General features: G+C 34.9%; 1 protein-coding gene across 1 annotated transcript; it reads right to left on the bottom strand.

Annotated features, from left to right (window-relative positions):
* Nucleotides 1–2,422: 2,422 nt before the first annotated feature.
* LOC106058756 (uncharacterized) lies at nt 2,423–24,870 on the bottom strand. Its single transcript, XM_056028617.1, has 9 exons — nt 24,749–24,870; nt 24,283–24,667; nt 24,059–24,196; nt 10,057–10,297; nt 7,931–8,062; nt 6,450–6,587; nt 4,920–5,045; nt 3,617–3,856; nt 2,423–2,678 (listed from the first exon to the last, which is right to left on the bottom strand). Exons 1-9 carry the CDS (start codon nt 24,868–24,870, stop codon nt 2,575–2,577), a joined length of 1,626 nt encoding a protein of 541 aa, XP_055884592.1. The 3' UTR covers nt 2,423–2,574.
* Nucleotides 24,871–25,410: the final 540 nt, after the last annotated feature.

Here is a 25,410-nt window from a genome sequence, read left to right as displayed (position 1 = left end):
TTCCTTGTGTTTACTGGAATTTGCATAATTTTTCTATATGCAATATTATTTATAATAAATTGCATGATGTAATTATGTGCAACTTATGGAAGGAATTATCTATATCAGTGATGCCCAACCTAATTTTGGCCTGCGGGCCATTTTTAGTTCCAACATTCGTGTCGAGGGCCATATCACCAAAAAGGCATATAAACGAAATTAAATTATTTTATTAGAAACTCGTGGATCTAGTACTTACATTAATTAGTGGGAAATTGGGGTTTGTCTATTTTTTACACGTCGGAAAATGGCTTCATTTCTCTGCTTAAAATGTGAGCAACATTGTAGCTAGCTTTACCATTGACTCATTTTCCTGTACCTTTCTGAAATATTCCCATCAATCCTCCAATCTCTGGGCATAGTTTAAATGTCATTTATTTGTGGCTCAAATCACGAATGTCGCCATATTTATTTGATTGTGGCTTTTTGTAACAAAATATTTACATTCTTTTTAAAAGAAATATGTTAGCTTACTGTCATGTTCACATCTCTAACAAGACTAAACTAAGAATCTTTAACTCTATTGTCAAGGCTATTCTACTGTATGGTTCTGAAACATTGAGAACAACTGAGCGACAACAACAAAAAAAAGTACAGACCTTCATCAACAGATGCCTGAGAAATATCCTAAAAATACACGACAAAGTAGAAAACACCAAACTGTGGGAGATGAGTGGGCAGAAAAATATAGAGGTGTAGATCTTAGAGAGAAAGTGGAGATGGATTGGTCACACCCTTAGAAAAGATACCAACAACAGAGCTAGGCAGGCCTTAGAGTGGAACCCACAGGGAACAAGACGTAGAGGAAGACCAAAAAGAACATGGCAACGCAATATACGAACCGGCAGGACAGGAAAGAGATGGGAAGACATTAAAAAACTAGCTAGAGACCGTGGAGAGTGACGTGTTTTTACTAAGGCCCTACGTTCCATGAGGAACGCATAAAAAAGATGAGGATGATTATCATTTTCCAAAATAAAAGTAAAGATCCGTTTACTTTTCCTTGTAGATTCTACATACAGAGTCCCAGTTCATAAGAGATCATGACAGACGGACAGACAGACAGACTACACAAAACTAATAGCGTCTTTTCCCTTTTCGGGGGCCGCTAAAAAAGTGAGGTCCCTATCGTAGGAAAAAAGATACATATTTGTATTTTTATTTTTAATTATTTTTTTTTTAAAAGGTAAATTTTCTACAGTTTGTGCTGACGTTTTCAGGGCTGGATCTAGCTCGCGGGCAGTATTTTGGACATCACTGATCTATATCAACTAATCTATTGTATGTAATAAATAATGTCTTCTGACTTAAGTGGTACCCAGTGTATTCTAATCATCGTTGTGATACTTAAGCAAGCCTCAAGCTTCCCATTGGTATTGGCACACATAAAGTACACGTACATATAAAACCAGAGTAACATCTTCACTAAAGATATGTGCTACAGGCCTATGTAACATCTTCACTAAAGATATGCGCTACAGGCCTATGTAACATCTTCACTAAAGAAATGTGCTACAGGCCTATGTAACATCTTCACTAAAGAAATGTGTTACAGGCCTATGTCACATCTTCACTAAAGAAATGTGCTACAGGCCTATGTAACATCTTCACTAAAGAAATGTGTTACAGGCCTATGTCACATCTTCACTAAAGAAATGTGCTACAGGCCTATGTAACATCTTCACTAAAGAAATGTGCTACAGGCCTATGAAACATCTTCACTAAAGATTTGCGCTACAGGCCTATGTCACATCTTCACTAAAGAAATGTGCTACAGGCCTATGTCACATCTTCACTAAAGAAATGTGTTACAGGCCTATGTCACATCTTCACTAAAGAAATGTGCTACAGGCCTATGTAACATCTTCACTAAAGAAATGTGCTACAGGCCTATGAAACATCTTCACTAAAGAAATGTGCTACAGGCCTATGAAACATCTTCACTAAAGAAATGTGCTACAGGCCTATGTAACATCTTCACTAAAGAAATGTGCTACAGGCCTATGAAACATCTTCACTAAAGATTTGCGCTACAGGCCTATGTCACATCTTCACTAAAGAAATGTGCTACAGGCCTATGTCACATCTTCACTAAAGAAATGTGTTACAGGCCTATGTCACATCTTCACTAAAGAAATGTGCTACAGGCCTATGTAACATCTTCACTAAAGAAATGTGTTACAGGCCTATGTCACATCTTCACTAAAGAAATGTGTTACAGGCCTATGTCACATCTTCACTAAAGAAATGTGCTACAGGCCTATGTAACATCTTCACTAAAGAAATGTGTTACAGGCCTATGTCACATCTTCACTAAAGAAATGTGCTACAGGCCTATGTAACATCTTCACTAAAGAAATGTGCTACAGGCCTATGAAACATCTTCACTATAGATACGCGCTACAGGCCTATGTATGGTTTTTAATATCACAACCACTGCACTGATCCCTTGTGTATTTCAATATGAACATCATAAAAAGTCCATGATTTGCGACTGACATAGTTGATCATTCTAATTGGCTAGATAATATGTGATTATACATTTTTAGGACTGTAGGTTTCATACTGTGTTACTTCGTTTTCATAAGCTGAAGAGTTCATTGATGAAGAAGCAGGAGTTATCTGAGCATTGTTCATGTCTGAAACAGATTTTTTTTACATAGTTTTTAATATATAGATCTATGTGTACATTAAATAATGAGATTTATAGATCAATGTGCTAAATCTAGTCGGCGACACGTCGAATTAAGAAGTTTCTCGGATTAAGAAGTTTCGGACAATCAAGAGTCAACTATACATAGTAAAGAACATTAAAAATATGACTTTTTAAATAAGTCGTAGCAGAAAGCAAGTCAAATGAGTACTTGACATTAGTTGAGGACAAGTAAATGCGATTGGTCGTTGTGCTGGCCACATGACACCCTTGTTAACTATAGGCCACAGAAACAGATGACCTTTACATCATATGCCCCAAAGGCCTCAAGGTCTGAAAAGGGGAACTTTACTTTTTTTTTTCACTAGAATACAACGTGCGCGGTAGTTGCTAGGGTTCAGGAAAAAAAAAAGTATGTTAACTAATTTAAAACTGTCCGAGATGAGCCATAGGCTATGGAAGCTCTAGACCAGTAAAAACGAACAAGAGATCCCTTTCACCGGCCCTGATTGAACAAAATGCTCGATCCGGTAGAGAGTCTTACAACTCGCGGATTAGAGAGTGTACACCTGGAACCGCTGCCATTTTCCTATTTTATAGCATGCAAACCGTGCGGGGAAAAGCCATTTATGAAACAGACACTTGAGGAATGGTGCCTGGATTGTTGACAAGTTTGTGGGAGCTCTTTTGCAACCCCGTACAGTGCAATGGCAATCCTCTCGTGCCCCTGATGCACTCCCAAGGGAGTCTTGTTCAACTACTCGTGCGGCCTTGCTGTTTCCTCTTATAACAGCTTCTGCTCATCCGGCCTTGCTGTTTCCTCTTATAACAGTTTCCTTGCAGGCGTGGAATGTGGTTGAATAGAATCTGATAGATTTTATTTCATTGTATTATAGAATTTAAACGAATTAATCCTAAAATTACCATTTAAATCGACTGTGTCATAGTGTGGTTTATCTTGGAGACTTTCTTTCACGGTGTCATATTGTTGGCGAGGTATCGCTTGCGTCTTATGTACGGGTTCATTTGTAATGTCTGGCGGTTTCCTCCTCTTGAGAAATATGAAGTATAAGGCTACTTCAACTAGAACTATAGTGATCACACCAATGGCAATACCGATACCTATACCAGCGCCCAATCCTAGAGAACTGCAGGACTCTGAAACTAGAATAACAATATTATGATGAGTACAGTGATGTAGTAATGAAAATATCGGTTAATATCAATAAATGATAGCACACATTTTAATGCGTGATAGGCAATAAAATAAATGATGTTCTCTTAGTAAAATATTAGTTACATATACCTTTTTTCGTTGTAAACAGTCCTCATTAATATTTATGTTCATATTGAAAAAAAACAACTGATATGGTTGTCGGTGCTATCTTGTATTTCGTAATTAGAAATGTCTAATTTATCACTGTGAATTTGGTTGTAAAAAAAATAAACCTTTAAAAAAATTCTAAAACACATGCTTTTTGGCTTATAAAACATGAGCTACTCTTTAAAAAAAAAACACTGCTAATTATTTTGACACGAGTGGAGTTTTCTTCTTAAACACGAACTCTTTTGAATTACGTATTCTTCTAAATTGCGTGCTCTTATTAATCGTAATGTCCTCGGTTTGGATACACGAGCCCTTTTTGTTTTAAATCACGCACTCTTATAAAACACGTGCTTTTCTTTAGTTGAAATCGTGCCCATATTTGAATCCTCTAATTTCTCTTCTAAAACATCTGTTCTCATCCTTTTTAAAATATGCGTCTTCTATTCATATGCACGTGCTTCTAAAACACATTTTTTTTATTTTTCTGAAACACGTGCTTTTTGGAATTCCATGCTATTCTTTTCCTTATTATGGGCTTTATTTTATACACGTGCTTTTTTCTTCTGAAACACGTGCACTTCTTTTTTTTTTAAACCCGTGCTCTTCTTTATGGTACTCTTGCTCTCATCTTCTGAAACACCTACAATTCTCTTTTGAATCACGTTCTCTTCTCTTCTAAAGCACGGGCTATTCTTTTTTTTTTTTTCTTTTTGAAACACGTGATTTTTATCTTCTGAAACATAGTTTACCAGATTTTATTTTAAAAATACTTGCATTTCTGAAGCAAATATTTTGAGCCTAAGACTCAACTCTCTCGGCAAGTACAAAAGGATGCGCGACAAAAGCGCCTTTGCAGTGCATAGCTACAATAAAAAATATACTTTAGCATTTACCGTTTACCTAAAGTCGCAACAGTTGTTGAAGTATGTTGACTACAAAGTCCGGTAACTCGGTCACAGATTTGTTGTAAACAAAGACTGTTACAGTCGTAGCTGCAGTTGTGTCCCCATTTCCCTAAAGCACATTCTGTACAAAGATAAAGAAATTAGAAAGGTAGGCTATAGAAAAACAATATTACAAAGAGAGTTTGTGTTATCAAAATAACTCAGAGGTGGCCCCCATAGAATTCGCCAATAGGTTTGGACTATTCAAGCCAGAATTTGTTTTGCATGTCTAAACTAAACTTTTAGTCTAAAGAACAAAAATGCAAAGAACCATTTGGTGTTTCTTTATACTTAAAAACACACTCTATAACCAACTATTGATAGACAGACACCATTTGTCAAGAAAATTAATTTACTTTGTGAGAAATGCTATTTTAGATAATTTTTGTCATTGTTTTTTTAAATTAGAAAGAAAATTCTTAACGTATTATTGATTATGAAATTTCTGCTCAGAGTACATTAATTTGTTTAGTCAAAGAAGAAATCTGGTTTACAATAACTATTAACAAAAAAAATAATAAAAAAAAATAAACGTGACAGGTGACATACAGACAGACAAAGCTAAAAAAAAAAATAAAAAAGAGGGGGGGGGGGTCATTTTACAAGGACGGATAAAAGAAAAAAAATTGACAATTTTTTATTTTTGGGTGGAGGAGGGGGGATTTAACATTGTTCCCCGTGTACGCTAAGAAAATATATTCAAAACCAATGTTAGATCTAGACCTAGTTCTCCTGCCCAATTTCAATTCATTGTAAGTTTTACTTGAAAAATTTTATAATGGTAAAACTAGAGGTTTCCTTGTCTGGCCAAAGAGCTAGTAATTGTTGTCTCAGCAATATACATCCACTGTTAAATTTATACAAAAATCGTTAGATCTGTTTTTTTTTTAGATCAGCTGTCCAGTGTAATGACACAAGAGGCGTAGAAGTTGAGGTGAATCGGGTTTTTCCTAAGTGACGTGACGAGTAATTAAAAAGTAGGATTACGAACTAGAGAGAGTAACGGACAATACGCCTTAGAGGACGACGCTAGGCTAGAGACGACAGAGGACTCTGCCCTTTTCATTGTTCATTAAATTGTTGGAAGTTATCAGCCTGCATTATCAAGTATATTCTTTATTCATTCTGTTGTTGTGTCTTCTTTGAACTCGCATGCACCATCAACATCTATAATCATCAACGAAACAGGCCATCAACACCAGGTTCCATACCCCCCCCCAAAAAACCCTCCATAAAGTTCTAACTTGAATAGAGGTATTGTAGTGAAAGAAAGAAAAGGTTAAGACAACAATTCGTGGAAAGGAAATGATCACACCTCTTGGTATGGGAGTATCACCAAAGATACGCGTATCAAAGTTTAAAAAAGCACTGCTGTAAACTATGTAGTATGTAGACCGTAAGGACCAGCCGAACTCCACAATACATATATTAATTTTTTTTTTCAAATTCTACTCTTTATTCTAAGTAAATACTGACATAGGCCTACCTGCTGTGCATGCTGGGGGATTACTGTAACCAATACAGCCTTTGTCACATACACCAGTTACTCTGTCACATGAAGTATCATAACAAAAAGCGCTACAATTGTGCAGACAGTTTACTCCCCAAGTTTTAGTGAAACAACCTGAAACAGAATTGTTTCTTAAACAACTTTTATTATAATTGTATGACAATGTTGTTTATATATATATATATATATATATATATATATATATATATATATATATATATATATATATATATATATATATACAGAGAGAGAGAGAGAGAGAGAGAGAGAGAGAAAGAGAGAGAGATGTATTATTACTATTTTACATTTTAGTTTTTCACGGTATTGCAATTTACAATTAAGAACATCTTCTTGTGATAGAAAAATAAATGAGTTTCACAAAATGACCATGTAGGAGGAACTACGTGTGAAAAAAAAATATGTACTAATAAATATATACAGTCAATACAAAATCATAAAAATTTATAAAAAATACTTTTTTTAAAAAAGACAATACCTTATACCACTTACAGAGCGATTATTTTCTCTTAATCAGTACTATATGTTAGATTTTTTTAATAAAGGAAATTTTGTTTTACCCGCCACATCCCCTAAAAATTTAATAAATGTTGTATGACGCTGAGAAAATAATAATTTTTCGAACTATAAAAAAAATAAATGCAAATTTGGCTAGAGACTAAATCTAGGTCTGGATTTTGAAAAGTTTATCGCCTTCTTGAAAAGACTATTGCGTTCGGAGATTTCCAAATGTAAGGTACTATCAATTCAGGAATATAATAGGCCTAAATTAATTTTCAGGAAAATTTTGCGTATCTTCTTCTAGGTCTAAATTTAAAGGCCTATCATTGGAATTATTCAATCGTTAAATAAAAACATGGCGTAGTCAGCGTATGTGTACCGATTATACAATACCTGAGTAAATTACGGATATAGAAATAGATCTAAAAAGTACTAAATTAGAAGTCTAGGCCTAGAGTCTGATTGGATAGATGTCCATATAATGATTATATCAATAAAAAATTCTATTCTTCGCATTTCCTGTCTTTCTTATTACTGGTATAGTCTTTTTTATATAATTATATGCAAAAAGTATATATTTTTTTCATACCTGATACATTGCTATAAGTATGGCATTTATGTCAGAAACAGTAGTTGACCCTAGACTTTTCTTTGATGGACAACTGAGTTACTGCTATTGGTATTGATTAAGCGATATATATATATTTTTTTTTTTTTTTTTGCTTTACCTGCAACGAAAGCCCGAATCCATAGAATACAAGATATGCGGAAACAGATAAACCAATTTCTAACACGTAAAGCTGATGAACTTAGTTAAATGCTTCAGAGGAATCAAACTCCACCAACCCGCACTTTACTCACGTTAAACAAAGCAATTTGAAAAAAGTCGTCTTTAGATTCTGAAAAAAATGTGCACAATAGTCATTTTGTTTTCCTACCTGTACTACAATGAGGGGGATCCAGATAGCCCAGGCATTGATAACACTTTCCTGTCTCTTGCTGGCACAAACCCCTACATTCTATAGGACAGGGACTTGTACATTCAAGGCCCCATGTTCCTAGTTCACAGTCTGAGGATGATATAACTAGCTTTAAAACTGAAACCCTTTGCTTACAATTAATCTAATATGTATATGTATATATGTATATGTATATTTATATATATATATACATACATATATATATATATATATATATATATATATATATATATATATATATATATATATATATATATATATATATATATATATATATATATATATATATATATAATATATTAGAACAAATTGTTATACTGATACCTTCACCTTTTGATTGTTATGTAAATGCCATATTGATCAATTTTCACTTTGGATTTATTTGCCTTATATTTATGTAGCATACTGTATCCGACTGTATACTACGATAATCCCTCTAAGAATTAATTATGATTAGTAATAATAATTGAATGCATTCAAGAAATGACGGAGAGCCTAGACAGAGAGGCACCCAAAATTGGCCTCCGCATAAACTTGGATAAGACTAAAATTATGCGAGTTGGATATAAGGCAAAGGGTATCCCCGTCAGACTTGGCGAGTCAAAGCTTGAAGAGCTGGACAAGTTCACGTACCTTGGCAGCATCATAACAAATGATGGAGATGCTTACCATGATGTAGCGTGCTGAATAGGAAAGGCAGGGATCATTTTCCAAAGGCTGCAGCCTATTTGGACTAGCCAAGCCATTGGACTCGAGACAAAAATACACCTTCTCAACACAATCGTCATTCCAACTGCAACATATGCATGTGAGACATGGAAGTCATCTGTCAAAATTGAGAAAAGACTAAATGTGGCTCAACAAAAATGGCTGAGACGGATTTTGGGAGTCAGTTACACAGATCGGGTGTCAAACAAGGAAATCCTATGCCGAACTGGGAGTCGAACACTTAGTGAGGTCGTGACAGAGCGTCGCATGAGGTTTGCGGGACATGTTCTAGGTCAAAATGAACTACGCATACCAAGAGTTACGATGACATGAAAGCTAATACAAGGAAAGCGCAAACAGGGACGTCCTCGTATTACCTGGCGACACATCTTCATGGAGGACCTCAGAACAGTGGACACCAGGTGGGAGGAGGCTTCAGACATTGCCAGTGACAGATCTTTAAGGAGACAGCTTGCCGCCCAATGCGCCGAACGGTGTGGGAGGACCTAAGTCTAAGTAAGTCTAAGTAATAATAATCATTGTCATCACTTGCAAACTGGTATTATTTTTTATTTTGCAAAGTCTGTAGAAATAAATTGTTTTATCTGTATTTTATTACACTAAAATGTTTAAATTAATGATGAAAGTTTAAATCACCTTTTAAAAAATGTTTATAGTCTTCGAGAGAGGGTATCATTGTGCAATGTTCATTCAAAGACAGTAACATAACAATGCATTATAATTTTTTTTTAAAAATGAAAAAGAATTGCATTTTAATTGCAGGGGGAGACAAGGCTGTTGTATTCATATTAGAATAAAATGTACGTGTACTTCAAAGTTAGAAATATTTGTCTGAGTGACTGCATTCTCTTCGATACTTTATCTATAGGGCTGGAGTTCCAATCCGATTGAACTTAATGTTTTTAATCGAACACATGGCTCAATCTGAGATTGTTTCTTACACAGGTCATACCCATAGTATTGATTAGGCTAGATGACACATCATAGTATACAAAATACGCGCTTTAGAAAAGCAAAAATAACAAAATTAGGCTACTTTCTTTGCAAATTCAATGTATATCGCTATAAGTATTATATTCTAAAAAAAAAAAAAAAAAACATATTGTTTTTATTATATTATTTTTTTTTTATTATATTAGAAATTTTTCTATTTAATTTTTTTTTTTTAGAAATCTCTATGTAGAAAATTTATTAAAAAGTAATAAAAATATATAATTGTGTTTTCATTACAATAAGTCCCGAATTAATTTAATAATTTTCTCATGTCCTTTCATTTGAGTCACGATGATATTTTTACTTCCAATTATAACAAGTTTTGGTTGAAAATGTTTGCGTTTTTAATTTAATGACATTACCTCCAAATACCAAGACTTCACATAGAGTAAGTATTGGAAAATGAAAGGTTGTATCATTCTTCGTGGCTAAAATTCGTACAGTCTTGACAGGTTTCTGCTGCAGTGTATTCAGCCTATAGACAAGTGATGCTTCGGGGTTATCGTATGTCCAAATGCTGTTGTTGTCCAGTTGTTGTTGCTGTTGCTGTTGAGTCCAGTAATAGCAGACTAAAAGTTTCAAGTCTCTCCGTGCAGCAGTCCACTGGAAAACAATATAAAGAAAACGAGGTTACAAAAGACAGTTTGTGTCGGAAACACAAACTCAAAATCGGCCCCCCGAAGTGGTCCACCCAGAGTATTCACCAAGATTCGAACACCTGACTTACGGTTCCAGGTGCTTTGCCCCTCAGCCTCAGCCTTTCCATATATTCATTTAGCGTACACTTATATATTTTTTTAATAATAATTATTAACCTTATCCATAAATTCAAAATTAATTACATGTTACATGTAATTAAAAGAAACTAAAAAAGATTAGGTCTTCTAACAAATTTAGATAAATTGGCAACACGAAAAGACCTACTTTAAACTACAGTTGTAAATAAAAATTAATATCTCCATTGTCATTTGTCATACAAGCTAGACATAGATCTTAAATCTATATTTAGATTTTAAACTAGGTCTAGATCAGCGGTTCTCAACCTTTTATCCTCGGCGACCCCTTTTTACAATCCCCCACTCTGCCGCGACCCCCCCTCCCCGCACACACACATACAGCAATAGAGGAATGGTCAATAACAATCCATATTTTGGATCGTCTTAGGTGACCCCTGGCAAATCGTCAATCGACCCCCAAGGGGGTCGCGACCCACAGGTTGAAAACCCATGGTCTAGATTCTAGATCTATAAATTGATAGAGTTAGATAACAGTCTACATCTAGATCTAAGTCAATCTAATCTAAGTCTAGATATAGTTCTAGGCCTATAGAATATTGATATAGAATCTACTATATCCAGACTAATACTCATATGATTAATCTTATGTTTTTTTCACTTTGACCTTAAGAAGGCAAATGTTATGATTATAAATAGTAGACCTTTTGTTACTGAATAATGGTGTACTATGCTGTTCATATCCGATTCATTTCTTAATATTAATTGTTTACATAATAAATAAATCTGCACCCCTAAGCTGTCAGAAGATAAGTTATTGCCTTAATAATTAAAATTTTATTCGAAATATCAATACATTTATAATATAGAAGAATATCTAGATCTAGGCTCTATTTAGTCTTATTTAGACTGTCAAGTGTAGGCCCCTAAAATGTGGATATGTCAATACTGCGCGCTATAATAGTAGTTCGTTATTTTGAAACTTATAACTAAAACAAAGTTTGTATCAAAATTATGTGTCTGTTTTTATAAAAACAACATTTGAATCAGTATTCCATTCAATGAGTTAATAAATGGAAAATATATTTTATAATGACCCATTGACACTTTTACCATTACGACCTAAGATGCAAATTTTTGTACCAAGGAATCTACGAATGAAGCCTGAGTTATTAGTGAAGAAGTCCATGATCTTTAAAACAGGACAGTCTACCCTGAAGTTTTTCATTGAAAAGTGGTTTAATTTTTTTTTTTGAAAATTCTGCTTGCATATATAATTTTAAAAATTAAATGTTTCACTTTCGGAAAATAAAAAAAGTAACCGTTGCATCAGAAATTTGAATGATCTAAAATATCATGATATCCGATTTTCATTTTTTCTTCTAGTTTCTGAGATCTAAACTGGACGGACGGACGGACGGACAGACAGGCAACACAAAACTAATAGCGTCTTTTCCCCTATCGGGGGCCGCCAAATATTGTTTTGACAATTAAGATCCATTGTAAGAGATTTTTGCAATTTGTACACAAACTCAAAATTCAATTCACCAATCTTATATTAACTCTGTCTGTCTGTCTGTCTGGTCAAAAGTTTGTACACGTTATTTCTTCTCAGATCCAGTTGAAATTTTGCACAATTATTCCTCGTACCTGACAAAATAAGAATGAATTTCTAAAAAATTAACCGATTCGTTAATTAGCTATTGGTAATTGATTATTTTGATTGTCATCGAACAAGGGAAGACATTGTCTTAGAAATTGTATTAGTCCCCTTTATACTGCATTGGCTTGAGGAAGCTTGAGTTTAAATTCAAGTGAAACAACTTTTTTTCATTAAATGCATTTCAAAAGCAATCACGGTAACATTAACAAGAAACTCCATTTTTCTCCATCCCCAAACCTTATTCCCAAATGCTCCAGGTAAGCGATAGGATCGAAGCGCATGGAGAAAGTATAAGGAGGAAATTGAGCTCAACAAAAAAACAAACAATAGGTGAAAGTAGTTCTAAGCGCACAGATCTATTTTTTGTTGTTCAAGATTTATTACAAATTAAACTACACGACTGTCCCAAACTAATTGATACAGTTATACTTAATATAAGCTCTCTTTAAAACATTTTTTTTTTCTATTTTTCTTATTTTTATATATTATATGTAAAAACAAAATCAATCAAATAGATATAGTGTAAATTAATTAATTGGTTTAACTTTTGATTGATTCTTGTGTTGTTATTGAACATGAGCTTGTAAGCAATATTAAAAGACAACTATAGGCGTTAGTGGTCGAAAAATCTATTGCGAAAGTCTTAAAAAAATATATAAAAAATTATAGCTTTAATAAAGAGCTACTTTCATACTTATGGCATGCTCGGAGCGCTAAGGTCCAATCTCAATTGTGGACCAGGTGGGGAGTGGGAGGTATCTGGGAGAAGGTTTTCCGTGCTGCCTTTAGGCGCTCAGTAAACACAACTCTGCTCGAGTCGGGTGTCGAACCTCAAGCCCCCTTCATAGGTAGCCAAGCCAAAGTTCAAGCGTACTTAGCCTCTCAACATACAAGAGTGAGTGCATATAAGCGTGAAACAATCTCTACCTCTATTAAATATTGTTATCCTGTTGACCACTCTCGGGTTGTCCAGTATTAGTGTCCAGCTAGCTGGGTAAACGCTTAATGCTGAGTCTATCGTCGTATGAGTACACGAATTATATTGAAAGTCTGAGTTGGTATTGCCATCAACAGCTAAAGAAGCAGAATAAGTGCCCATTGTTTCTGTCTGCTCTGCCGTTTGCTTTAAAGCAACATTGCGACCTAAAACCAAAAATACGAAAAAAAAAAATAGTTTTCTCTTTTTTATCATTAAGCAAAACACAAGTATAAGTACGTATACACTTTGAAGACACTTTTTCCTATTAAATAAAAAGTGCTTAGTATTTTTTTTTTTGTTCCTTGAGAATTGAATGTCATTACGTCCTCGTTTTAACCTCCTGCAGGCTAGCGAGACGCCGAGGAGGCAGGGTGAAATGGAGTATTCAAGATCCCATAGCCTCAGCATGGCGCATCCGTGGACAGGTCCACCCGGGGAAGCAGATAGGCTAAGAACGAGAGCTAATATGGCCTCAAGTATGCTACTAGTGCATGTTCTACGTATATGTGGTGGGAATGTGAGAAAGGCTCGCTGACCACGTCACATCCGTTGCATTGTGTTCCCCAGCGGGGACAATACGGGCGGCGATGCTTCCTCCACTGAAAGCTTGAAACATTATAAGAAAAAAAAAAGAATGTTCGTTTGTTAGCTTTGACTTATCTTCATTTCATTTTGTTGTTTTAAGTGTTCGCCGGATGGAGGACAATCGCATCCTGAAAGTCATTCTCTACGGACAACTCGCGACTGGCACAAGAAAAACTGGTCGCCCCCACCTCCGTTACATAGATGTAATAAAACGTGACCTCAAATCAGTGAACATCAATACTGACCATTGGGAAGACATAGCTCTAGACCGCACCAGATGGAGAGAGACAGTGACCAAGAAAGCTATGGACAGTGAAAGAACATGGGTCTCAGCTCAGGAAGAAAAACGTACAATACGAAAAACGGCCAGCTCCTCTACCACCGAAGCAAAAGCCACCTTAACCTGCGCTATCTGTGGACGGGAGTGTCTTTCCAAAATAGGGCTCCACAGCCACATGAGGAAGTGTGCTCTGAGATGAAGCATAGTCGTTCTACGACTGAAGGAGGCCAATGAGATGATCTTCATTATATTTTGTTGTTTTAAGTGTTAAGTGTACACCAATTTATTTCAATTATGTTATAAAATACATCTGCTCAGTGGCGTAGCTAGGTTGGGCAACTGCGGCTTCTCCTCGTGATGTCTTTTTATCCTATATGAAATAAAATAGCGAAAAGACTTTTTTCATAACTAATGTGTATTCATTGTCAAAGTATTGCCAATTTGCATTAAAAAAAATAATTTAACAAAAAGAAACTACATCTTTGGTGTTTTCTAGCTTGCATAAAAAATAGACAAAAAATGACAATATTTAGAAGTGAAACATCTAGCCGAGATATTTTTTTAAAAATAAAAACAGTCCTTTTTTCAGTAGTTTAAAAGCTTCAAACCGTTGAAGCCTTTTTTGCTCAAGACAAATATAGTTTTGTCAATGTCGGCATCGGTACTATCGAGATTGATTTCGGTCTGATGATTCAATAGTTGGGATAGCGAGTAAAATTAATATGTACCTTTACATCATGATATTATATATCTATAATATATTTCTTGAAACATCCAGTCCAAGGAAGAATAAATTTCCATCAGTAGGTCATTTTGGGTGTTTATCCAGAATTCTAATCTTTTTTGTGCCTGATATTTGTGTGTGTGTGGCCAGTACGTTTTTGAGGTTCTGCTAATCACCAGATCTGTGCACATGCTTTCGGGAAAGATAACACTGGCTTCAGTGATGTCGTCCCGACAATTAGTTAACAATTAATCCATGTTTTTGAAGGCAGACTAACGGGTCCTCTATTTCACTTAATATACGGGACAAAAACCCCTAGGTAGTAGAAATAAATGAAGACTACATAACTGCTAACTATCCCCTTGCTTCAAATCTAGTAGAAGATTTTTACATCTGTACTAGTCAGTGTCTCCAGAGTTTCTATGATTTAAAAAAAATATAACCCATATTCATCTTGACGCTTTCTTTTCTGGCGTTCCATTGGGTTTTAACCAAGCGCTTAAGTCTAGTTTCAGTTATTTTGATGAGGACGTCCTAGCGGTGTCCTGAAGGTGATAAAACGGAGACATTGTCATTACAGGTTGAAATGGTTGACGGTATGGATCAGTCACAGTCCAGTGTACTAAAAATGAGATTGGATTTATTTTAGCTTCAGCACCACGACATCCTGCTAAACTCAAAGAATGGTTCGATCAGACCATGAATTGAGAATATGTCAATAAAAGCCTTTGTACTCCGTTATTACTCGTGACAATGTAACCATTACATTTGGGAACAATGATCCAGCTTTGAGATGTTGAAATAATCGAGAAATATTTGGCTCGTAAGCATCCAATATTAGGCTTACAAAAAAAGATCGTTTTGTCTTTGTTGGGACATGTACGCCAGGAACCAGCTTCGTTCGGAGCACACTTACTCTTGAGAGCGGATCGTACTTGGGAAATAACCTTACAAACTCCTAAAATAACCTAAATTTCTCTTTGCTATTTTTCTTCAACTTGTTTGCGATGCCCATTGAGTGCTAGATTCTGCTTTGAGAGAAAAGAAATGACATCTTTTTTTTTTCAGATTTATAACTGTTGGACCCTTTGATCCATACCGTCCACCATTTCAACCAGCGATGACAATTTCTCTGTCTGAGCTAACACTTGGCGCTCCAAACCGACTTTTCAGTCTAAAGAAACGGCCTTAATACATACAGTATTACAATAACTAGTTAGTGATTTAACAAAAAAAAAAGACCCCCCCCCCCCCAAAAAAAAAAAATACTGATATCATTGTCATTACTCAGTTGTTATTCAAATTTTAAAAAAATCAGTAAATTCAGTATCGAAGCTCTATTGAAGAGTTTACAAATTTTTGACTGAGAACTTCCTAGAACTGAATGTCTCAAAAACTAAAGAACTTATGGTTACGTATTTCTGAATCTTCTGGCTAAATGTACTTGTAGGCACACAAATAAAAACACTGCAAAGAACTTGATATCTCCACTGTCATCGTCATATAACTTTATTGACTATTAACTCTATCAATTCATCACTGTAACATGTTGCGTAGAAGACACAATATCTGGTAGTTTACAGTTAGCTATACTTCGTTGCAGTTCAAGTCTTCTCAACTTGCATCGAGCCGTATTCGCTCTACTCAGCTGTTCCGAGTCATACTCCACTACACAAAGCAGAGCCGTACACGTCTTACATCGACTGTAACGGCTCAAGTCCACTGTAGTTCGCTGTATAGACTTGAACGACAGTAGTCTACTCCAGTTAACTCTACCCAAGTTAACTTGCATCGAGTCGTACACATTTCTCTTCTACTGTCTCGCACAGTAGACAACAGTAACGACGACTCTACCTACGACTCTACCGACGACTGCCTTTTCACATTAACTCTCTGGTTTATATAGAGTCCCTAATCGCTTCTCCAAAGTTGCACTAACACGGCTAGTATCTTCTGGAACAACACGTGAGGACACGTCACATCCTGTCTTTGTTTATACATGTAGATTCCAGAGAAAACTCGCTGCTGTGTCATCTTTCCGGGGTCACACGATGACCTCTACCTGTCACTATTCATTTGTAACATTATAATATATTTCAGAAAGAAAAAAAACAAAAACAAATGATAGACGAACTGCGAATATAAATATCTAGGCGGGCCTTGTTAATAACATGCTTTAGTGGGAAGACCACATTGAAACTCTGACAAAGAAAACAGCCCTTTGGCTATTTTTCAATAGAAACTTTGAACTACACAAAAGATCCTAGATAATTTTTACTGCGAGACTATGCAAAATTTGCTAACACATGGAATAACTTGTTGGCAAGGCAACGCTCCCACTTAACTTCTGCGTCGCTTAAACATCATTATAAAAAGGGCATCAAAAACACACGCACAACATTACCACTTTTAAAATGAACTTTTTGAACAGAAATGTCTCAGAAAATCGGAAAAATCTTTGGAAATGACAGCCACAACAGTATATATATCTATCTATCTATCAATATATCTATCTATCTATCTATCTATCTATCAATATATCTAATATCTCTTTCTATATATATATAGTTCTATGTATATATATATATATTTATTTATCTATCGATCTATCTATCTATCTATTTATTTATCTATCTATCTATCTATCTTCTATCTATCTTCTATCTACCATCTATCATTTATCATCTATCTATCTATCCATCTATCTATCTATCTATCATCTATCTATCTATCATCTATCTATCTATCTATCTATCTATTTATCATCTATCTATCTATCTATTTATCAGCTATCATCTATCTATCATCTATCTATCTATCTATTTATCAGCTATCATCTATCTGTCTATCTACCTATCTATCTATTATCTATCTATCTATCTCAATATTTATTTATCATCTTTCTATTCATATTACAAAAAAGATAAATAAAAAAACTAAACGTGCAAACGTAATACCACCACTGATGTATAATGAACAGAGTCCATTAAGACTAGATCCTCTGACAGTTAGTCGTGTTATAGTGTCATTAATTTCACATCTGTAGTCCGTTGTAGTTGAATCCATTACAGCTATTAGTTGATTTATACAGTAGTACGACGAATTTGAATTTGTAAATGTAAAATTGAATTGCAGTTTTACTGTGGAAAAAGTATCAAGTACAAATAATGAATATCATAAATGTTTTAACTTAATAACCCCCCCCCCAAAAAAAAAAGGCAAAATATAAAAAATCCTTTTTTTTAAATTAAAGCATAATCATATTTAAAGAGGAAGAACTCCATACTTAAAACTATATGTACCAATATTGTACAAGTTATTTCCCTTATTAAATATGAACTAGAATAATTAATTACCTATAAATAATTGACTAATTGAGGATTGTTGATTATTGTTTCATGTTTTTGTCAGCTAAAATTAATAATTCTTTAAAGTATCAACTTGATCGGAGAATGCGTGAGGGAGAAATAGAGTTAACAATTATTGAATTGGACTAAGCCCAACATAAAACGATGGCTGCCTGGTCGTGCGGTTTGCGCGCTGGACTGTCGTTCGGATTTATCGACGGTCGAGGGTTTGAACCCTGCCCTCTCCCATCCCCCGTCGTCCTGCGGGAGGGTTTGGACTAGGAAGTAAACTATCTTCAACTCTGATGGAACATCCGAAACATGTAAAACATTTTACATTTTTTAAAACATTTTACAAACAATTGAGCCATCTTTGTGAATACTGAAGTATTAGTTTCCCTTGTTGCAAATTAAACAAAAGAATGAATTACCATTAATTATTTGTCTAACTGGTTACTCTTTCTTAATTGATTCATGTCTTGTCTATGTCTATGAGCAATTTTCAATTTTTCAGCTTTATCTGAGAATGGGTGTGGCAGAAAAAAAACGTCTTCACACTTTTTACCAGACAGACAGACAGTGTTGATATAAGTTTCGTAGAAATAAATAACGAAATACATTTTTTAACCCCTAATAGGTAATTGTATATTTGACACGGTCCAACAGTTAGCTATCTAGATATCTACTTTCATATATCCGCTCCCATCTGCTATGATTTTTATCAGACGAAAGAATTTCTTCATTCGCTAGTTTTCGCATGTACGGATGTACCTTCAAATTGGAAGACTATTACATCCAAGCGCCCCTCCCCCTCACCCAGGAAGACAGGGGATTGTAACGGGAGGGTTTCGAAAGTGATGAAAAGCTCCCGTTTCACGCCTGGCGTTGGATAAAATTGTTACCGACGATTATTAAGATTGCGGTGCCTTAAGCGCCGATATGTTGCTTGACTTTTCGCTTAGGTTCTTTTGAGATGATAGCCCATAAAGCCAATGAAAAGACCAGGCATCCATTTTTTCATTTAATTTATAGTACGCCAAAAAAAAAATAATTTCATAAAGCCCCTTAGTCAAAGGGGCTACTAAATAAATTAAGGCCTTAGGGAGCTCTTGCAGATATTATTTGCTTTTATGTAGATCCTTGTGGAAACTTTGAGGCTTTAAAATTTACTCCATATACAAAGTTTTCAATACAATATAGAAAAAAAGAGAGAGGGAGAGAGAGAGAGTGAGAGAGAGAGAGAGAGAGAGAGAGACGGAATGGGAGAGAACGAGAAAAAGAGAGAGATACGGGGGAGAGTGTAATGGTCTGGACTGCTCAATAAAGGCGGTGATAGACTGAGTGAAAGAATGAGAGAGACAGAGAGATAAAAGAAAGTGAGAGGTTGCAGGAGAGAAAGAAAGATAGAGATATTAAGAGTCTGTGATCGAGGTTTGAAATCTCAGACATTTTAAACAAGAGTACATGATTTAAAACTAATAAGTCTAGTATAGTAAGTCTAGTAAGTCTAGTATAGTAAGTCTAGTATAGTAAGTCTAGTATAGTAAGTCTAGTATAGTAAGTCTAGTAAGTCTAGTATAGTAAGTCTAGTATAGTAAGTCTAGTATAGTAAGTCTAGTATAGTAAGTCTAGTAAGTCTAGTATAGTAAGACTAGTAAGTCTAGTATAGTAAGTCTAGTATAGTAAGTCTAGTATAGTAGGTCTAGTATAGTAAGGCTAGTATAGTAAGTCTAGTATAGTAAGTCTAGTAAGTCTAGTATAGTAAGACTAGTAAGTCTAGTATAGTAAGTCTAGTATAGTAAGTCTAGTATAGTAGGTCTAGTATAGTAAGGCTAGTATAGTAAGTCTAGTATAGTAAGTCTAGTATAGTAAGTCTAGTATAGTAAATCTAGTATAGTAAGTCTAGTATAGTAAGTCTAGTATAGTAAGTCTAGTATAGTAAGTCTAGTATAGAAAGTCTACTATGTCTAGTATAGTAAGTCTAGCATGTCTAGTATAGTAAGTCTAGTATAGTAAGTCTAGTATAGTAAGTCTAGCATGTCTAGTATAGTAAGTCTAGCATATCTAGTATAGTAAGTCTAGCATGTCTAGTATAGTAAGTCTAGTATAGTAAGTCTAGTATAGTAAGTCTAGTAAAGTAAGTCTACTATGTCTAGTATAGTAAGTCTACTATGTCTAGTATAGTAAGTCTATCATGTCTAGTATAGTAAGTCTAGTATAGTAAGTCTAGTATAGTAAGTCTAGCATGTCTAGTATAGTAAGTCTAGCATGTCTAGTACAGTAAGTCTAGCATGTCTAGTATAGAAAGTCTAGCATGTCTAGTATAGTAAGTCTAGCATGTCTAGTATAGTAAGTCTAGCATGTCTAGTATAGTAAGTCTAGCATATCTAGTATAGTAAGTCTAGCATAACTAGTATGGTAAGTCTAGCATGTCTAGTATAGTAAGTCTAGCATGTCTAGTATAGTAAGTCTAGTAAGTCTAGCATGTCTAGTATAGTAAGTCTAGCATGTCTAGTATAGTAAGTCTAGCATGTCTAGTATAGCAAGTCTAGCATGTCTAGTATAGTAAGTCTAGCATGTCTAGTATAGTAAGTCTAGCATGTCTAGTATAGTAAGTCTAGCATGTCTAGTATAGTAAGTCTAGCATGTCTAGTATAGTAAGTCTAGTATAGTAAGTCTAGTATAGTAAGTCTAGTATAGTAAGTCTAGTATAGTAAGTCTAGTATGTCTAGTATAGTAAGTCTAGCATGTCTAGTATAGTAAGTCTAGCATGTCTAGTATAGTAAGTCTAGCATGTCTAGTATAGTAAGTCTAGTATAGTAAGTCTAGCATGTCTAGTATAGTAAGTCTAGCATGTCTAGTATAGTAAGTCTAGCATGTCTAGTATAGTAAGTCTAGCATGTCTAGTATAGTAAGTCTAGCATGTCTAGTATAGTAAGTCTAGTATAGTAAGTCTAGCATGTCTAGTATAGTAAGTCTAGCATGTCTAGTATAGTAAGTCTAGTATAGTAAGTCTAGCATGTCTAGTATAGTAAGTCTATCATGTCTAGTATAGTAAGTCTAGTAAGTCTAGCATGTCTAGTATAGTAAGTCTAGCATGTCAAGTATAGTAAGTCTAGCATGTCTAGTATAGTAAGTCTAGCATGTCTAGTATAGTAAGTCTAGCATGTCTAGTATAGTAAGTCTAGCATGTCTAGTATAGTAAGTCTAGCATGTCTAGTATAGTAAGTCTAGTATAGTAAGTCTAGCATGTCTAGTATAGTAAGTCTAGCATGTCTAGTATAGTAAGTCTAGTATAGTAAGTCTAGCATGTCTAGTATAGTAAGTCTAGCATGTCTAGTATAGTAAGTCTAGTAAGTCTAGCATGTCTAGTATAGTAAGTCTAGCATGTCAAGAATAGTAAGTCTAGCATGTCTAGTATAGTAAGTCTAGCATGTCTAGTATAGTAAGTCTAGCATGTCTAGTATAGTAAGTCTAGCATGTCTAGTATAGTAAGTCTAGCATGTCTAGTATAGTAAGTCTAGCATGTCTAGTATAGTAAGTCTAGCATGTCTAGTATAGTAAGTCTAGTATAGTAAGTCTAGCATGTCTAGTATAGTAAGTCTAGCATGTCTAGTATAGTAAGTCTAGCATGTCTAGTATAGTAAGTCTAGCATGTCTAGTATAGTAAGTCTAGCATGTCTAGTATAGTAAGTCTAGCATGTCTAGTATAGTAAGTTTAGCATGTCTAGTATAGTAAGTCTAGTATAGTAAGTCTAGCATGTCTAGTATAGTAAGTCTAGCATGTCTAGTATAGTAAGTCTAGCATGTCTAGTATAGTAAGTCTAGCATGTCTAGTATAGTAAGTCTAGTATAGTAAGTCTAGCATGTCTAGTATAGTAAGTCTAGTAAGTCTAGCATGTCTAGTATAGTAAGTCTAGTAAGTCTAGTATAGTAAGTCTTATAAGTCTAGCAAGTCTAGTATAGTAAGTCTTATACGTCTAGCAAGTCTAGTATAGTAAGTCTTATAAGTCTAGTAAGTCTAGTATAGTAAGTCTTATAAGTCTAGTAAGTCTAGTATAGTAAGTCTTATAAGTCTAGTAAGTCTAGTATAGTAAGTCTTATAAGTCTAGCAAGTCTAGTATAGTAAGTCTAGTATAGTAAGTCTTATAAGTCTAGTAAGTCTAGTATAGTAAGTCTTATAAGTCTAGCATGTCTAGTATAGTAAGTCTAGTAAGTCTAGTATAGTAAGTCTTATAAGTCTAGTAAGTCTAGTATAGTAAGTCTTATAAGTCTAGCATGTCTAGTATAGTAAGTCTAGTAAGTCTAGTATAGTAAGTCTTATAAGTCTAGCATGTCTAGTATAATAAGTCTAGTAAGTCTAGTATAGTAAGTCTTATAAGTCTAGCATGTCTAGTATAGTAAGTCTAGTAAGTCTAGTATAGTAAGTCTTATAAGTCTAGCATGTCTAGTATAGTAAGTCTAGTAAGTCTAGTATAGTAAGTCTTATAAGTCTAGCAAGTCTAGCAAGTCGAAATAAAAATAGTTATGTAAATGTAAATCTTTTACCCCACTGTCAGTAATTTATGCCCTTTGATTTAAGTCAATGTTGTATAATAAAATTAAAAAAATACAAACATTATTCTTGTTTATTCACTTGAAAAGGTAACATTTGAAGGCTACTTGTAGCTGCAATATAATGTGCTAAGTAATGTACTAAGTGCTATTAGAGCATGGAAGGGATTGCCTGAGCTAGCCAGGAAAACCAGTGACTTGGCAGAATTTAAGTCATTGGTTAATATGCATGACTAAATGCATGACGTGTAGAACGTAATCATCTTTTTTTTTGAAGTAACGTCTGTATTGTATAAGATAAGATAAGTAAGTCGGGCGCAAATTTTATTTGTTTAAATTAGGTTAAATATTGACTAAAACTATGGATAGCTTTTATCTTTTGAGGGAGCGTACCACAAGTCTATTAATTCAGCATTTGTTATTAGTACATGTTCAAAACCTCCCCAGATAGGGCCCCATGTTACCCTTTCCGTCGCGTCAAATCGGAATCGCCGTTATAGCGAATGTGTAGTTATAAAATACTTATTAAAATAAACATTTGAAGCTTAGCTTTATCAAATAATTAGTCTATTGTTTGTACGTTCGTGTGTAAACGTACAAACTAAATTATTATCTTAGCGAAAAAGGAAAAATTACATGTATTTTTAGCTTGTATCCTTAACCAGGTGAAAGGATAAGGTCTATCCCATTGTACTGTGAGAGAGTCGAGACCCGGATCTTCATTGCATGTCTTCACGTCTCGATCAGTCAACCATGACGTAGAACCGGAGCCAGCAGACGTAAAGATTTGCGCGCCATCAACAGTTGTCAAGTCCACTTAAAAAAGTATGTAATTAAAATAAACATGCAAAATATAAAGAAAAAAAATATCCTTAAAAAAAAAAAACAAAGCTTATCTAAATGGGAAGAACTCAATCCTTTAAAACTATATCTGTAGGTAATGTACAAGCTATTTATTTTCCTTATTCGATATCAAACAAAATAATTAAGTATCAATTAATATATTAACTAATTGAGTTTGTTTATTGATTAATGATCAACTTGATCGGAGAATACGCGAGGGAGAACTAGTGTTAGCTATAATTGAAGAGGACTAAACCCAACACGTTTAGCTATATCTGTAAATACTATACTAAAGAACTGGTTTTCCTTGTTGGTATAAAACAAAATAATGAACTACCTGTAATTAATTATCTATTAGCTTTCTTGAAAAAAAATATTAATTCATGTTTGTCTACGTCAGTAAATAATTGTGCGAAGTTTCAACTTCATCTGAGAATGGGTGTACACGCTTTTTAGTTTTTACCAGACAGACAGACTGAGTTGATATAAGCTTTGTAAAAAAAAAATAATGATGTATAGATCGAATAAAGACTTTAGAATTATTAGGAAATGATCAAATATGTTACTATTTAAATACTATTTGATTTGCAAGGATGAACGTTTATTTGACTAATGATATGATTACATATATCGAACACGTGTGCGAAATATTTACCGTACTGACATTCTTGGCCAAACCAACCAGCGTTACATTGTTCTGCACATTGACCATCACTGCCGCATTTTGAATCGCTCTTACAGTGGCACTGGTTCTGACATTTGGAACCAAACCAGCTGTCAGGACACTGAGCCGCTGATTTGAAAAAAAAAAATGAAAAGAATAAGAATAATGAAAAGACGCCAATAACGTTGTAAGAACCCTGTGATCCCTAGTGTTGCCTCCGTGATCCCTAGTGTTGCTTCTGTGATCCCTAGTGTTGCTTCTGTGATCCCTAGTGTTGCTTCTGTGATCCCTAGTGTTGCCTCTGTGATCTCTAGTGTTGCCTCAGTGATCCTTAGTGTTGCCTCTGTGATCTCTAGTGTTGCCTCAGTGATCCTTAGTGTTGCCTCTGTGATCCTTAGTGTTGCCTCTGTGATCCCTAGTGTTGCCTCAGTGATTCCTAGTGTTGCCTCTGTGATCCCTAGTGTTGCCTCTGTGATTTGATCCCTAGTGTTGCCTCTGTGATTCCTAGTGTTGACTGTGTGATCCTTAGTGTTGCCTCTGTGATCCCTAGTGTTGCCTCTGTGATCCCTAGTGTTGCCTCTGTGATCCTTAGTGTTGCCTCTGTGTATATAACATTGTCAGAACTCAGAACCCTGCTCCAGCGCCGACACTGATAGTGCGAGCCAGCACACCGTTCCACACGAGGAATAGACGACACATTGATTGGAGACTGTTGAAGATCCGGCTGAAGTGAACTGCATGTTGTGGAAGTCTGAGCTGTCTGGCACTAACAGCCATCCTGCAATGATTCTTCTGAACTGCATGTTATGGAAGTCTGAGCTGTCTGGCACTAACAGCCATCCTGCAATGATTCTTCTGAACTGTATTGAGGACCTGCAGTGTCACTGGGAAGTGTGTCGGTGGTCTGTTCTAGTGTTTAAGTAGAAAAGGACTTGTAGAACTTAAGATTAGACTCCCTGTGACTTGATACCTGATGTCCATGCATTTAAAAATCAATCACGGTACATCCTCCCCCTTCCCCTCCACCCCATCCTTTCCCTATTGATCTACACAAGTGATAGGCTCATAGCGTAGTGAAAAAGCTAAAAGCATGAAATTTCGCTTAATACAAAGAATAGTTTCAAATATTTTGAATTGCACGAATTTATTATTGTTAGTCTACATTGTCTACATCTATTATAAATTTAATTACATGACTGATCCAAACTAATTGATACAATTACACTTAAAATAAGTTTTGTTTTCTTTTAAAGAATTTTTAAATATATTTTCTTGTTTCCCAGTGTAACAAATTAGCTAGTAATGTTTTTTTCTAAAATGTCACATTTCTAGGGGAAAATAAA

The sequence above is a fragment of the Biomphalaria glabrata genome, chromosome 5, assembly GCF_947242115.1.
Source record: "Biomphalaria glabrata chromosome 5, xgBioGlab47.1, whole genome shotgun sequence".
Lineage (NCBI taxonomy): Eukaryota > Metazoa > Mollusca > Gastropoda > Planorbidae > Biomphalaria > Biomphalaria glabrata.
Note: the sequence above shows the minus strand (reverse complement) of the source record. Positions and strands in the feature narration are given on the sequence as shown.